Raw genomic sequence first — 14,586 nt, 5'->3', positions numbered from 1 at the left:
TTTTGTGGAATGAACATAATTGCATTATTGTAAGTGGTTGCACGAAATAATTTTATCTGAAACTAGCTTTGAAGGACATACAGTACAATAATACAGTACAGTACAACCTAATATGTGTAATATTTATATATTATCAGTTGTATTTATTTTGTTTAATCAATTAAATCTGTAAAATTAAATAATTTTAAAAAATCCCAAAATTGTTACAACTATAATGATGAAAATGGTAATATTAATGATGATTAGAATAATGGTGATAATAACGATAATAATGGTTATAATGATAAAGATTATAACAATAATGATAATAATGATAATCATAATGACAATATTAATATTACAATGATAATAATAACAGGGGAAAACAAAAATGTGGCATGAACATGATTATATCTTGCAAAAAGGGGTAGGCATTTACAAGCTTTTGCTTCAGCCTACTCCTTTTGGGCTTGTGATCAGATAGTTGAATACAAATGTAAATAATGGAAATGTAACACTGTAATGTTTCATATATTTGCCAATATATATATATATATATATATATATATATATATATATATATATATATATATATATATATATATATATATATATATATATATATATATATATATATATATATATATATATATATATATATATATATATATATAATGGGCAATGCTACAATTTTACAATTTATATTTATGCAAATTTATATGAGTACAAAAGTAACTAAATAATAAATAATGGTTGGGCATTCTCCCAGTTACGAGCCTTCACCCAGCACCTGAATGCAACATCCACTCTTCCCGGCATGCATTGCACTGTCGCCATTTTTCTTGTTGTGTTGTGTAAAGAAGTCTAGCTTGCGAGTCCAGGAACATTCTGCGTTTATTTTTGTATACATGAATTAGGTTTCTAATATTTTCTTGATTAACGTTCGTGTAGGTGTTATTTCCTTTGGAAAAACAAAAGCAAATATGGCTCAATACAAAGGAGCTGCCAGCGAGGCAGGAAGAGCCATGCAACTGATGAAAAAACGAGAAAAGGAGAGAGAGCAACTTGAACAACTCAAACAGAAGATTGCAGAGGTTTGTAATATTTTAACGTTTTATTTTAATGTCTGCTGGTGTTGTCTGGCGTGTTAACCTTGTAATGAATGTCCCCGGGAGACCAAAAAGTTTACGTGTATGTACACATCCCAATATTTCTTCTAACGTCATCAGTAATACATTTTTATTGGTGTTGTGTGTAAATCCACATTTTCAGTGATTGGTAAATCCATATAACTGTACAAGCTGTATACTGCCTACTTTAAAGTATATTTCAGCTTCATTTGTATAATATTGTCTCTTGCTAATATATACTGTAATAAAATTGTTGCTGTGTTGTGACTACTACTGTGCTGAATATCTGTTTTCTTTTAGGACAATATGGTTAAGTCTAACATTGATAAGAAGTTCTCAGCCCACTATGATGCTGTGGAGGCAGAGTTAAAGTCCAGCACTGTTGGTATGTGAATCACTAATACATTTGTGTAGCCACATCCATTTAGATTGTTGTATGCATTGCACAAGAGTGTGTCTTATTGTCCTTTAACACCTCTATTAGGTCTGGTGACACTAAATGATATGAAAGCCAAGCAGGAGGCTTTGGTGAAGGAGCGTGAGAAGCAACTGGCAAAGAAGGAGCAGTCCAAGGAGCTCCAGCTGTGAGTAAACAAACACCCCGTTTGTGGATATTGTCATTCATATAGGTAATTGTAGTCTGAGGGTAGTGAATCGATAACTTGTCTGTTCTGGTTGTCTTAGAAGACATTCGAAAGATTCAATGTGTTAATTTGTTATTCCATTAAAACCACTAACATGATGAAATTGGGGATGGAATTGGAATTGAGGGTAGCGGTGGTGGTAGCTATCATTAACCATTCATTCATTCATTTTCTACTGTTTTTTCCTCACGAGAGTCACAGAGGGTGCTGGAGCCTATCCCAGCTGTTTTCGTTTTTGTTTTTTTTGGGAGGAAACCGGAGTACCCGGAGGAAACCCACACATGCACGGGAAGAACATGCAAACTCCACACAGAGATGGCCGAGGGTGGAATTGAACCCTGGTCTCCTAGCTGTGAGGTCTGCGCGCTAACCTGAAATGTTGACTCAAATAATCAATAATAACATAAAACTGACAAAAACCTTTACCCTTTATAAACATTAAAATATCAAAATAAAGCCTTTGATTCTTCAGAATGTGGCCCTCAGTGGAAAATATTTGCCCCCCCCCCCTTGCATTAGATTACCTACTATCACCCGCAAGTGATGTACACAGTGTTGAAGTTGTTGATCACACATCTCTCTCCTCTTCGTCTGTGTAGCAAGCTTGAGAAGCAGAAGGAGAAGAAGAGGAAAGAAGAACAGAAGAGAAAAATTGCCAGTTTGTCGTTTAATCCAGAAGATGACGGTGAAGAAGAAGAAGAAGAAGAGGAGGAGGAAGAAGAAGAAGAAGAAGAGCAAGATTGTGAGTATATGCAGTGATTCCAGTACAGGTGGTCCTCCAGTTCCCTTCCTAGACTGTAATATACTTTTCAGTTGTGTTGTCACTGACTAATACTTACATGTTAGATCTGAAACATTTACCGTAATTTCTGCACTATAGAGCGCACCTGTTTATAAGCCTCACCCACTACATTTTTAGAGGAAAACTGATTTTGTACATACACAAGCCGCACCTGTATATAAGCCGCATGTGCCCACATTAAAACATGTAAACATATTTACAAAGAAAGACCGTACACAGAGAGAGTTTTCAAAGTTTAAATAATAACTTAACAATAATATATATATATATATATATATATATATATATATATATATATATATATATATATATATATATATATATATATATATATATATATATATAAAATATAATATAATATAAAAAATATAATAATAATAATATAACTTTCTTCACAAACGGTGCCTGTGACGCGGCAGTAAAACGGTAGCAACATGGTAACAACAGCGTCTCACCATCGATTCGTGTACATGCAGCTCTGTTTCCTTCTTTATGGGACAGCTCAATTGCTTTTAGCTTGAAAGCTGCGTCATATGCCTTTCTTTTTGCATTTTCCATGATGAGGGTATGTTCAAAGCTAATTTAATTTATAATAATAATAATAATACATTTTATTTGTATAGCGCTTTTCAAGATACTCAAAGACACTTTACAAAAGAATGAAGTTGAATAGAGCAAGTAAACAGAATAAAAGACACACCAAAAAAAAAGAAAAAAAAGACAAGAAGTTGCAGTCTTCCTCGACGCATATATTCCACCGGTCTTAATCTTACCTTTTCTACTCGAGAGCCCCTGGCGGCCGTTAGAAAAATTACATAAATTGGCCGCATCACTGAATAAGCCGCAGGGTTGAAAGTTTGGGAAAAAAGTAGCGGCTTATAGTCCGGAATTTACGGTAACTGTACCAAACATGTCAGGAAGTACACAGTTGTAGTAAGTATATAGTTTCTCATTGGATTTCGTTTTTCACAGATGTTCCTGTAAAGAAGAAGAAGCTTGGAAAAAATCCAGATGTGGACACAAGTTTCCTTCCTGATCGAGACAGAGAGGTTTGTTTGAATAAGTGCACCTTACATTATGGAAAGTGAAATACATGCTAAATCCGATTTGATTTAAAATAAGTGACAGTTTACAGTGAGGCAGTATTGTACCGAATGTATGTGTGATATTACAGTGGTGTACAGTGGTGTGCAGTGGTGTGTTTGCCCCCTTCCTGGTGTCTTTTTTTCCTTTTCACACCACTATAACCATAAACAATGGGGGTTTTGTTTTCAGGAGGAGGAGAATCGACTGCGAGAAGAACTCAGACAGGAGTGGGAGCTCAAACAGGAGAAGATCAAGAGTCAGTATCACACATACTTGTATAGACTAACTCTCATAATACACTAGTAATGGTTGTATGTTTGCAGGCGAGGAGATAGAGATTACCTTCAGCTACTGGGATGGATCCGGCCATCGAAAGACTGTCAAGGTTAAGAGTGGCTCACATTCCAAAATTTCTTTTCTTTTTCCGCATCGTTTTCATGTGTCTGTCGCTTTCAGATGAAGAAGGGAAACACGATACAGAATTTTCTGCAGAAGGCCCTGGAAGTCCTCAGGAAGGACTTCAGTGAGCTCAGGTATGGAGGTTATTAGTTCATATTAGTTCATGTTTGTATGAAAGCTTTTTTGTATTTATGCTAATTGAGGGCTGCACGGCGGACGAGTGGTTAGCGTGCAGACCTCACAGCTAGGAGACCAGGGTTCAATTCCACCCTCGGCCATCTCTGTGTGGAGTTTGCATGTTCTCCGGGTACTCCAGTTTTCTCCCACATTCCAAAAACATGCTAGGTTAATTGGCGACTCCAAATTGTCCATAGGTATGAATGTGAGTGTGAATGGTTATTTGTCTATATGTGCCCTGTGATTGGCTGGCCACCAGCCCAGGGTGTACCTCAGCTGGGATAGGCTCCAGCACCCCTGCGACCCTCATTAGGAAAAGCGGTAGAAAATGAATGAATGAATGCTAATTGATCAGAATGTTGAAGTAGGTCTGTAAAGTAAGATGTAACGCGATAGTCGGTGGAGAAGTGGCAGAATGCAAGCCGTGACCTCAGCTGTTAGTCCTTAACAAAACTTCACTTGGCTCCATTTAAATGACAACTGCAATTTTGCTTGTCATCCACAATCCTTATGTGTGACATGAACACACGTTCATTGTTCATTGTTTTTTTCAGTGTTAATCTTGTTGACAGTGTCCCAAAATCAGTTTAGTTGTTGGCACAGAAAACTCATAAAAATGTCATTTTACTAAGTGAAAGTGGAAAGTGTCCATTTCTGTGCAGGTCCGCAGGAGTCGAGCAGCTGATGTACATCAAGGAAGATTTGATAATCCCACATGTGAGTGAACTACTGTTTTAAAGTGTCAAGATTTATACGGTTTATATTAAAAGCAAGCTAAACGGTCCCTGTGGTTCCTCATTTAGCACCACAGCTTTTATGACTTCATCGTAACCAAAGCCAGAGGCAAATCAGGTAGGTTAAGAATTCATTTTTGTCATATTTCATTTGTGATTAGCGTGCAGACCTCACAGCCGAGTTCAATCCCACCCTCGGCCATCTCTGTGATGATTTCTCATGTACTCCAAATCATTATTAAAGTTTTATTATTCATTTGATGTTTTGTTATAAGGCATTGCCACCTACTTCGTGGCATCTCGAACCAAATTTTTTGGACAAGTGGTTAGTGCGCAGGCCTCACAGCTAGGAGACCCGCGTTCAATTCCATCCTCGGTCATCTCTGTGTGGAGTTTGCATGTTCTCCCCGTGCATGCGTGGGTTTTCTCCGGTTTCCTCCCACATTCCAAAAACATGCTAGGTTAATTGGCGACTCCAAATTGTCCATAGGTATGAATGTGAGTGTGAATGGTTGTTTGTCTATATGTGCCCTGTGATTGGCTGGCGACCAGTCCAGGGTGTACCCCGCCTCTCGCCCGAACACAGCTGGGATAGGCTCCAGCACTCATCGTGACCCTCGTGAGGATAAGCGGTAGAAAATGAATGAATGAATATTTAATTTGTATTATGTGGTTCCATATCACATCTGATACAGAGACAGCTGGGAGATGACAAGCCAATCAAAACAGGGCTCATTCACACCACCTTGGGAAATGTTCAGTCAGAAACCTGTTTCATGAAATGATCGTTTACTTCCGCGTCATACTTGCCTGATGTTGTCACTTGCATTTCTGCACCAATATGTTATTGTTTATCCGTATCTGGGGTGTGTACACATGCAGATAAGCAGGTGTTGTGTAATGAACGCTCAAACGTGCGTTCCAAGTCAAAACATCTGATAACAACACTAAGTAATAATAATAGTAATCATTATTAAGACCTGCGATGTAATTCCAGCAAAGTTTCATTCTGAATGGTTTTGTCCCCTTCCATCCACGCTAGGTCCTCTCTTCAGCTTTGACGTCCACGATGACATCCGATTGGTCAATGACGCCACTGTAGAGAAAGATGAGGTAAATCAATTTTGTGATGCTTCTCTGTTCAAAACGTAGGACATGATGCAAAGCAGAGGTTCTCAACTGGTTTGGTTGCAGGGACCCACCATCGCCTCTTAGTGACAAACGTCAAACCAGATTTCAACTCAAAATTCATAACTATCTCATATTTAAAGGGCCTGTTTGCAATAATTAGCGGCTGCCTAGGAGGCTCTTACATTGTAAAAAGTATCGGAACATAGCTCTCTTTGCCCACATGGCCATTTATTACCAGGGATGTTGCATCACATAAGCAACAGAACCAAAGCAAAGCACACCTGTTAAAACCGTTTACATAATAAACTAATGAACTTTGTTGACATCGTTCTGTTCTGGCCTGAAGTCTCACGCAGGGAAAGTCGTGCTGAGGAGCTGGTATGAAAAGAATAAGCACATCTTCCCCGCCAGTCGATGGGAGCCGTACGACCCCGAGAAGAAATGGGATAAATATACGGTGAGGTTTTTTTTTCAGTTTTTCCTTCACATGCAGTAGGAAAAAAAAAAGAGTTCAAGGAGAAGCCTTTGATCACCTATCCCATATACTACGTTATATTTAGAATAACAGCAGATAAACCTGCGAAACAAGTTGTATTTTTACATTATGTTTGAAGACAAGTGAATGAGTGAGGCAACCAAGTGAGGCAACCAAAACAAACAGCTTCGCAATTTTCCGTGTGCAATTTTGTAGGTGCGGCCAAGGAGTGGTTAGCACGCCGGCCTCACAGCTAGGAGACCCGAGTTCAATTCCACCCTCAGCCATCTCTGTGTGGAGCATGTTTTCCCAATCATGCGTTGGTTTTCTCCGTGTATTCTCTGTGATGATTTCTCATGTACTCCAAATCATTATTAAAGTTTTATTATTATTCATTTAATGTTTTGTTGTAAGGCATTGCCACCTACTTCGTGGCATCTCGAACCAAATTTTTTGGACAAGTGGTTAGTGCGCAGGCCTCACAGCTAGGAGACCCACGTTCAAGTCCATCCTCTGCCATCTCTGTGTGGAGTTTGCATGTTCTCCCCGTGCATGCATGTGTTTTCTCCGGGTACTCCGGTTTCCTCCCACATTCCAAAAACATGCTAGGTTAATTGGTGATTCCAAATTGTCCATAGGTATGAATGTGAGTGTGAATGGTTGTTTGTCTATATGTGCCCTGTGATTGGCTGGCCACCAGTCCAGGGTGTACTCCGCCTCTCGCCCGAAGACAGCTGGCATAGGCTCCAGCACCCCTGCGACCCTCATGAAGATAAGCAGTAGGAAATGAATTAATTAATTTTGTAGGCATCCATCTATCAATTTTTGCATATCTTTCTTAATCGACGATAAGCAGCATAGATGATGGATGTTAACCTTGTTCTTCTCTATGTTCTGTTTTCCAGATCCGGTGAAACTGTGGCAAAACCTCTTCTGTATTCTGTTCCTCTGTTCCCTTCCACAATTGGACTCTCTCAGGTTCATCAAAATGCTAATTGCCCCAAGTCTACCTTAAATGGCCCCCATTTAATTATGGTCAATAAAATTACCCTGTAATGACAGTTTGTTGTTGGATTCCTTTGTGTGTGATCATTGCTTTTGGAAGGCTGACAGTCAACTCGGTAGGTCAGGCTTTAATGGTGGATCCAGTCACAACACGTTTACATGATCTCGCCAGCTTCCACCCGCCCTCGGCCTGAAGACACCACACCTCCTGCATGGTATTTCTTTACTCCTTTCCTTCTGCCACAGTCATAGCACTTTGAGCACACTTTGGGATTTGATTCAACGTTCAGCATGTGGGGGGCAGCTTTCATATTTTTAACCCTCCTGATTCCTGTTGACCTGCAATCGCCAAATGAGTTGACAACAACCATCGCTCCACAGAGCTGCAACTTAACGTGTATTCGCCAGGTTAGTTCTCACTTTTTCACTCACTCTCACTGTCAACATGGGGGGCTGTTTGGTTTGTTTGTGCGAATACTAAGCTTTGAGCATTCCTGCAAATGCTGTTGTGTGTCATTTGTACATGACACTCAAAAGCCTTTGCAAGGATTCTTTATGTAAAATTATGTTTAAATGGAATAAAAAATGATTGTTTTGGTACTAGTAGTAGTGTTACATGGACCAATATGTATAGCAGTAATAGTAATTGTTATGTGGATGTTAAAAAAAATACCACTGCAGTGGTTGTTATTTGGCTAATTGTGTTACGGTTGGTAAAAAAGTAATTATTTTTCTTAATAAATTAGTAGTAATTTGTATTGCATTACCATTATACTAAACGGTAACAGCTTTCTTTTCGGAAAAAATCCCAAATTGTAATTTTTTTTAAATCATCAGTTGCATACAAATAATATGTTCCTCATATGTTTAATTAGGAAAAAAAATGACAGCAAAACTACTAATTATTTTCTGTCGTTCTGCTTAGTGGACTAACGTGTTTGGGAAGGGTGTATGACCTAATACTTTTGGGCATCCAAACAATGCCATGATGTCACACCATTGCCTCTCGTCCAATCAAATTTGGTCTGATGACATCTTAATTCTGCTAACAGTCACTAGGGGCAGTGTTGTCAACTAAATCAAGGTACTACAGAATGATAATGCTGCCTTGCACAGCACATTTTAGGAGGAAGAGAAAAAAAGAAATAATTGACCAAAAGAAGAGTAGAATTGATCAGAATTATACCCAGGTCTGGAGGTAGCAGAGATGAGAATGCTGAGGTTCTCATTGGGAGTGACCAGGATAGATAGGATCATGAAAAGGATCATAAAGTCATTTTGTAGTCATTCACTCAGTTAGAATGAATAAAATAACTTACTCCTGGACTCATTCCTGCCACCTACAGGGAGGACCAGGATGTACCTACTGCAGAATAAGCAGCAGTGATGTGAACACGGCTCTGGGCTTCAACTCCAGGAACTTGTTAGGAAGTAAGTATGTTGCTTTGTCACACCCTTTGTACATTCCTGCGTGAAAGGTTGTTGTTTTTTTCGTTCCCTTTTGGGGTTTTTGTTTCTGTTGTGGCAGAAAAAAACAAAACAAATTTAGTTTTTGATATCATTGGAATAAAGTCATAATATTGCGAGAAAACGTTTTGAAAAATTAATGAACACAGATAACACACGCCTACAGAGAACATACTAACTCCTTATTTCTAAAATCACAAATACTTAAACTTGCTGATATAGTTCATCTTCAAACAGCTAAAATAATGCATAAGGCTAAAAATAACCAATTAAAAATGTCATCCAATACTTCTCTACAAGAGAGGAGAAATATGATCTCAGGGAAGAACTACATTTGAAACACTTCTATGCTAGGACTACGTTAAAAAGCCATAGCATTTCAGTATGTGGAATCAAACTATGGAATGGATTGAGTAAGGAAGTCAAACAATGCACAACGATGAGCCAATTCAAGAAACAATACAAGCAGTTGATGTTTGCTAAATACAAGGATGAAGAGTCTTGAACCAGTCATGATGTGCTATATATATCACTATATTGACACTTACTATGGTACCCAATATGTCATTGGATGGTCAACTGTATTATGGAAAGCAGGAAGTGAACAAATGTTACTGATTGTAAAAGTACCAGATGTAGGATTTAATAAGCTTTGCTTCTTCCTACTCCTTTTGGACATGTGGAACTGTGAACTGATTATGTGATGCATTCGATTGTAATCTGATGCATGTTCAAATGAAATTAAACTATTACCATTACAGTCAAATCTAGTAAGATTGTGACTTTCCTCCGCAGCTTGTGTCCCATGGCCATGCTTTCAACTGCTGGGAAAAGAAGACCCTCACCTCTGTCAACATTTTGTCCAGGCACCCAATGACATCAACATTGAGCTCGTACCCGATACAGACACTAATTCCGAGACTATTGTTGTTTCCTGGAAGCCCAGTCCATATGGTGTGTTGATGTTCTGTTCATACAATATGACTTTGGACAATTTACATGCTGTAACTTATGTCACACGGCACAGAGTTATTTCATGAAAACTACCTGAGAGACTCATTAATAATACATGGTGATGATCAATAATTATTTTCCTTTTCTGCAGGTATCTCTTTCCTGCGAGGCTTCCAGGTGTCCCTGCAGGCCTTAGGAGGCTCCGGTGTTTCCTGCCAACTATTTCTCTTCCAGCGAAACCTCACCCTACTGCCTTCACACGCTCAAACGGTATTTTTAGGCCTGTTGCACATAAACAAAAACCCTTATGACTTGAGGTAGTTTTTCTGCATTCTGTCTCTAAATACATGTCTTACAAGAACTGTAGTCGTGCGCCTTCAGTCTCCGATGAAAGGAAATGATTCACACAGGTATTTGTCCTCTCACAGGTATACAAATCAGACCCTTTCCCCGGCCTCACCCTTGGCTCCCATTATGCCATCACTGTCATGGCTCTGCCCGTGCCTGAGAAGTGGGAGAAGTTTTATCACAGCAAGATCTTCTCCACACGCTGTAAGACTTATTTATTTACCTCATATATAAACCTCATATTACAAATATACAACATAAGGTGGCCAGAAATATTTCAATATCGAACAAAGCTAAATTTGTTCTCAATCAGAAATCACTCCACACTCTTTATTGCTCTCTGGTTCTACCATATCTTACTTATTGTGTGGAAATATGGGCTAATAACTATAAAAGCAATCTTCATTCGCTAAATGTACTGCAAAAAAGGTCAGTAAGGATAGTTCATAATGCCGCCTACAGAGAACATATTAACTCCTTATTTTTAAAATCACAAATACTTAAACTTGCTGATATAGTTCATCTTCAAACAGCTAAAATAATACATAAGGCTAAAAATAACCAATTACCTAAAAATAAAAATCACTATATTTACAGTTACTATGGTACCCATTATGTAATTGTATGGTCATATCACATCGTACTTCGGTACGAGGTGCATTATTAAACAAAAACAACCTTAAATTGTATTATGGAAAGCAGGAAGTGAACAAATGTAACAGTTACTGATTGTAAAAGTACCAGATGGAGGGGTAGGATTTAATATGCTTTGCTTCTTCCTACTCCTTTTGGACATGTGGAACTGTGAACTGATTATGTGATGCATTCAATTGTAATCTGATGCATGTTCAAATGAAATTAAACCATTACCATTTATCTTTATCTATCCAAATGAAGTCATCGTAGTCATGGGATGTGTGTTGTGATTTTGCAGCATGTGCTGAGAAAAACGGCTTTCAGAACTGTAAAGCGGGTGAGAAAATATTGTTACTACTAACACAAGCAAATGAATTCTCTTTAATTCCTTATCTAACGTCAACTTTATTGCTTTTTCAATGTAGATTGGTATCCCAAGTACATTGATGTGAAACAGAAAGGGCCCGTGGTCGTTGTCACCTTCAACCTGGCTCCTCCTTCAATGGGAATCGAAAGCTACTTCTCCTTCTGTACAGCAGACGCCAAGACAACATTCACCGATATCACACCTGTGAGAAAAATTTACTAGTTATATGTATTTTATAGCCAGTGGGAATGTACTTTTCACGTCCAGTATTGTTAACAATATGGATTTCAATTCAATGTGCATTTTTTCCAGGATTTCTCCAAAAATAGAACACACCACAGCTTCGAGCTCACAGACCTCAAAGAAGGAAGCAATTACTCATGCGAGGTAAAAACAAAACATGCAATATAAAGCATAAAGAATAATGGAAAATACAAAATATTTTCTGACATGGGTTCCAGATTGCAGCCAATGAAGTCGATGCAGTGAGGAAGAGATTCCACTTTCAGGTTAAGCAGCAAGGTAGGTGTTTTTTTTTTTGGATGATAATATGATCTTTAATGCAACATGTGGAGACTTACACATTAATAGATAATGCATTTGCACAAGACTTAAACAGCGTTATTCTTTCTGACCCTCAGAAGCAACCCATCAAAGCCCTGCCTACTGGATTGTAGTGCTGCCAATGGTGCTTGGTGTGGCGGCCATATTTGTAGTCCTCCTTGCTGTACCTGTCAGGCGACGCTGGCTACAAACAAAGAAATCTTTACTCATACCAGGTTATTATTATTGTTATTGTTATTATTGTTATTATATTTTTGTTATTATTATTATTATTAGTAGTAGTAGTAGTAGTAGTAGTAGTAGTAATATTATTCTTGTTATTATATTCTTGTTATTATTATTATTATTGCTGTTATTGTTATTATATTAGTAGTAGTAGTAGTAGTAGTAGTAGTAGTAGTAGTAGTAGTAATATTATTCTTGTTATTATATTATTGTTATTATTATTATTGTTGCTGTTATTGTTATTATTATTATTAGTAGTAGTAGTAGTAGTAATATTATTCTTGTTATTATATTATTATTATTATTGCTGTTATTGTTATTATTATTGTTATTATTACTGTTATTATTATTATTAGTAGTAGTAGTAGTGGTAGTAGTAATATTATTATTGTTATTATTATTATTATTATTATTGCTGTTATTGTTATATTATTGTTGTTATTATTACTGTTGTTATTATTATTATTATTATTATTATTATTATTATTATTATTATTACATACATCAATTGTTTTCCCTCCCGCTTAGAATTAATTAAGCAACATCAAGATGAGCGTGCCACAGAGGAGGAAACGATATCACTGTCCACAAACGGTATGAGCCCTCTTCGTCTTCTGATTTGCTACAGCAGCCACGATGGCCCCGCCCATGTCAACGCGGTGGTGCAGTTGGCATCCTTCATACAGCAGCACATGGCCATTAAGGTAGTACACTTTATTTTTAAATTCATCTGGTTTTTATAGGTATAATACAGTTACTTTCATAATAGAATAAATACTGACATTTGTTGCACTTAAAATTAACACCTTTTTATTGAAAATGTTTTTCTGGTCAAGACATAAGTTTGTGTGAGCACTTGTTGCTAGGCAGAGTTCACAGAGCTCAAACCTACAAGTGATGCTTGTGGTTTTTAATTATCTGGATGTAATTTTTTTAATTTCTGTATTTAATATGATGTGTGCTGTTGACCTCTTTATGTATTCATAAAGAGGCCATGTTTTATTCAAGCACAACCGTCCTACTTTTTATACAGACTAAAGTCACAGCTGGGCATGCAGTTTCACTCATCACCTGTTTCCCTCTTTTCTCAAGGTGTTTCTGGACATTTGGAATTCTCTGGAAGTGGCGCAGGAGGGAAGCCTGGCCTGGTCTTACCGTCACATCCGGGAGAGCAACTTTGTCTTGGTCATCTGTTCTCGGGGTCTCTGTCGTAGACTCGAGCCTTCAACAGCGCCAGGTACCTTCGACTCCGAGGTGATGCCTCGCCTCGTCAGGGAGGAAGTGGGCCGCGCCATATCTGACGGCAAAGACCTCTCTAAATACATGACGGCCATTTTTAATTACTCTGAAATAACTGACATCCCTATGGAGCTTCGGCTGGTGGCCAACTACAGGCTGACAACTGACCTGCCGCTGCTTTTTTCCCACCTACATCAAGTTCCACTTTACAGACCCGGCCGCCACTTGATGATAAAGGGGATCTCGGAGGAAGAGTTTACTAAGACACCTGCCGGACAAGCTTTGCAGCAGACACTCAGGGAAGCAGAGAAGGCGATGAAGGCCAAAAGCTTAGACAACATGGAGAAATAGAACCCCAAAAACTCATATACTTTATCAGATTTCAATTTGGACTACTTACTTTCAATTTGTAATGTTTATATTTGGCCACCAGATGGCGGTACTTTCTCTCCATTCAAAGCATGCAGCAAAATTCATATAAGCTGGCATTTTTTTGACAGGTTTTTTGTTTTAAATTTTACTCTTTAGAAAAAAATAACATTAAATAATATATAAAATAATATATACATAATAACGGAAATGTTATACAGTACAAATAATAAGCATATATATTTATTTCATTGATTTCAAATGTTTTTCTAAATTTCTCTATATATGATGTATGTTATACATATTTCAGGTTGAAGCACTTTAAAAAGAGAAAAAAAAGTATTATTGTACCCGTATTCTCAAGTCAATGATGGCCACCAGAATCGGATGACTGGCCAGATGACATTATGTTAGGACACCTAACTCTGTATAGCAACCACTCAACAGTGCACTTGGAAACTTTGCAGTAGGTATATGCTCATATTTGAAATTACCGGTATGCATAAGCTATCACTGTCATAGTTAGATGAATATACATAATCTTGAAGTATATGTTTAAAAAATATGTTTTTACAGCTAATATGATGAATGAATATGAATGTGGGAACGGTGTTTTGTAAAACTGTGCAGTTTAGTCAGTTCTCACTGATTTATTTTGACAAGTTTATAGTATACCACACATGACCATTACTGCACATGAGAATTATGGTATTATTTGGACACGCTATGCATTTTGCAATAACATGCAATATCGTGTAATGTGTCTGGTGAGAAGCTAATGTGTATGATACATATTGTGTATATTTTTTATTTATTTTTCCATTTTTTGTTACTATTTATTACGTTTCTTGTGTA

General features: G+C 37.6%; 2 protein-coding genes across 2 annotated transcripts; both read left to right on the top strand.

Moving 5' to 3' along the window:
* The first annotated feature begins 800 nt into the window (after positions 1-800).
* fam50a (family with sequence similarity 50 member A) lies at positions 801-7,618 on the top strand. Its single transcript, XM_058085585.1, has 13 exons — positions 801-1,073; positions 1,410-1,494; positions 1,594-1,693; positions 2,353-2,495; positions 3,528-3,604; positions 3,831-3,897; positions 3,965-4,026; positions 4,098-4,174; positions 4,880-4,934; positions 5,021-5,069; positions 5,994-6,064; positions 6,429-6,539; positions 7,463-7,618. Exons 1-13 carry the CDS (start codon positions 963-965, stop codon positions 7,469-7,471), a joined length of 1,017 nt encoding a protein of 338 aa, XP_057941568.1. The 5' UTR covers positions 801-962; the 3' UTR covers positions 7,472-7,618.
* Positions 7,619-7,701: 83 nt separating this feature from the next.
* si:ch211-207e14.4 (interleukin-17 receptor D) lies at positions 7,702-14,586 on the top strand. The gene is made up of 12 exons (XM_058085584.1): positions 7,702-7,970; positions 8,909-8,993; positions 9,825-9,983; positions 10,135-10,253; positions 10,412-10,535; positions 11,266-11,304; positions 11,393-11,538; positions 11,647-11,721; positions 11,796-11,856; positions 11,976-12,113; positions 12,652-12,827; positions 13,216-14,586. The coding sequence occupies exons 1-12, from the start codon at positions 7,854-7,856 to the stop codon at positions 13,711-13,713; spliced, it is 1,737 nt and encodes a 578-aa protein (XP_057941567.1). The 5' UTR covers positions 7,702-7,853; the 3' UTR covers positions 13,714-14,586.

Source organism: Doryrhamphus excisus, chromosome 10 (assembly GCF_030265055.1).
Source record: "Doryrhamphus excisus isolate RoL2022-K1 chromosome 10, RoL_Dexc_1.0, whole genome shotgun sequence".
NCBI lineage: Eukaryota > Metazoa > Chordata > Actinopteri > Syngnathiformes > Syngnathidae > Doryrhamphus > Doryrhamphus excisus.
The sequence above is the reverse complement of the archived record's forward strand: the minus strand, read 5'-3'. Positions and strand labels throughout refer to the sequence as shown.

Coding starts and splice junctions, on each gene's coding strand:
- si:ch211-207e14.4 (XM_058085584.1), top strand. CDS start 7,854: ATGTGGGGGGCAGCTTTCATATTTTTAACCCTCCTGATTCCTGTTGAC. Junction 12,114..12,651: donor GAAATCTTTACTCATACCAG/GTTATTATTATT, acceptor CCTCCCGCTTAG/AATTAATTAAGCAACATCAA. Junction 12,828..13,215: donor AGCAGCACATGGCCATTAAG/GTAGTACACTTT, acceptor TCTTTTCTCAAG/GTGTTTCTGGACATTTGGAA.
- fam50a (XM_058085585.1), top strand. CDS start 963: ATGGCTCAATACAAAGGAGCTGCCAGCGAGGCAGGAAGAGCCATGCAA. Junction 1,694..2,352: donor CAGTCCAAGGAGCTCCAGCT/GTGAGTAAACAA, acceptor TCGTCTGTGTAG/CAAGCTTGAGAAGCAGAAGG. Junction 6,065..6,428: donor CCACTGTAGAGAAAGATGAG/GTAAATCAATTT, acceptor TCTGGCCTGAAG/TCTCACGCAGGGAAAGTCGT.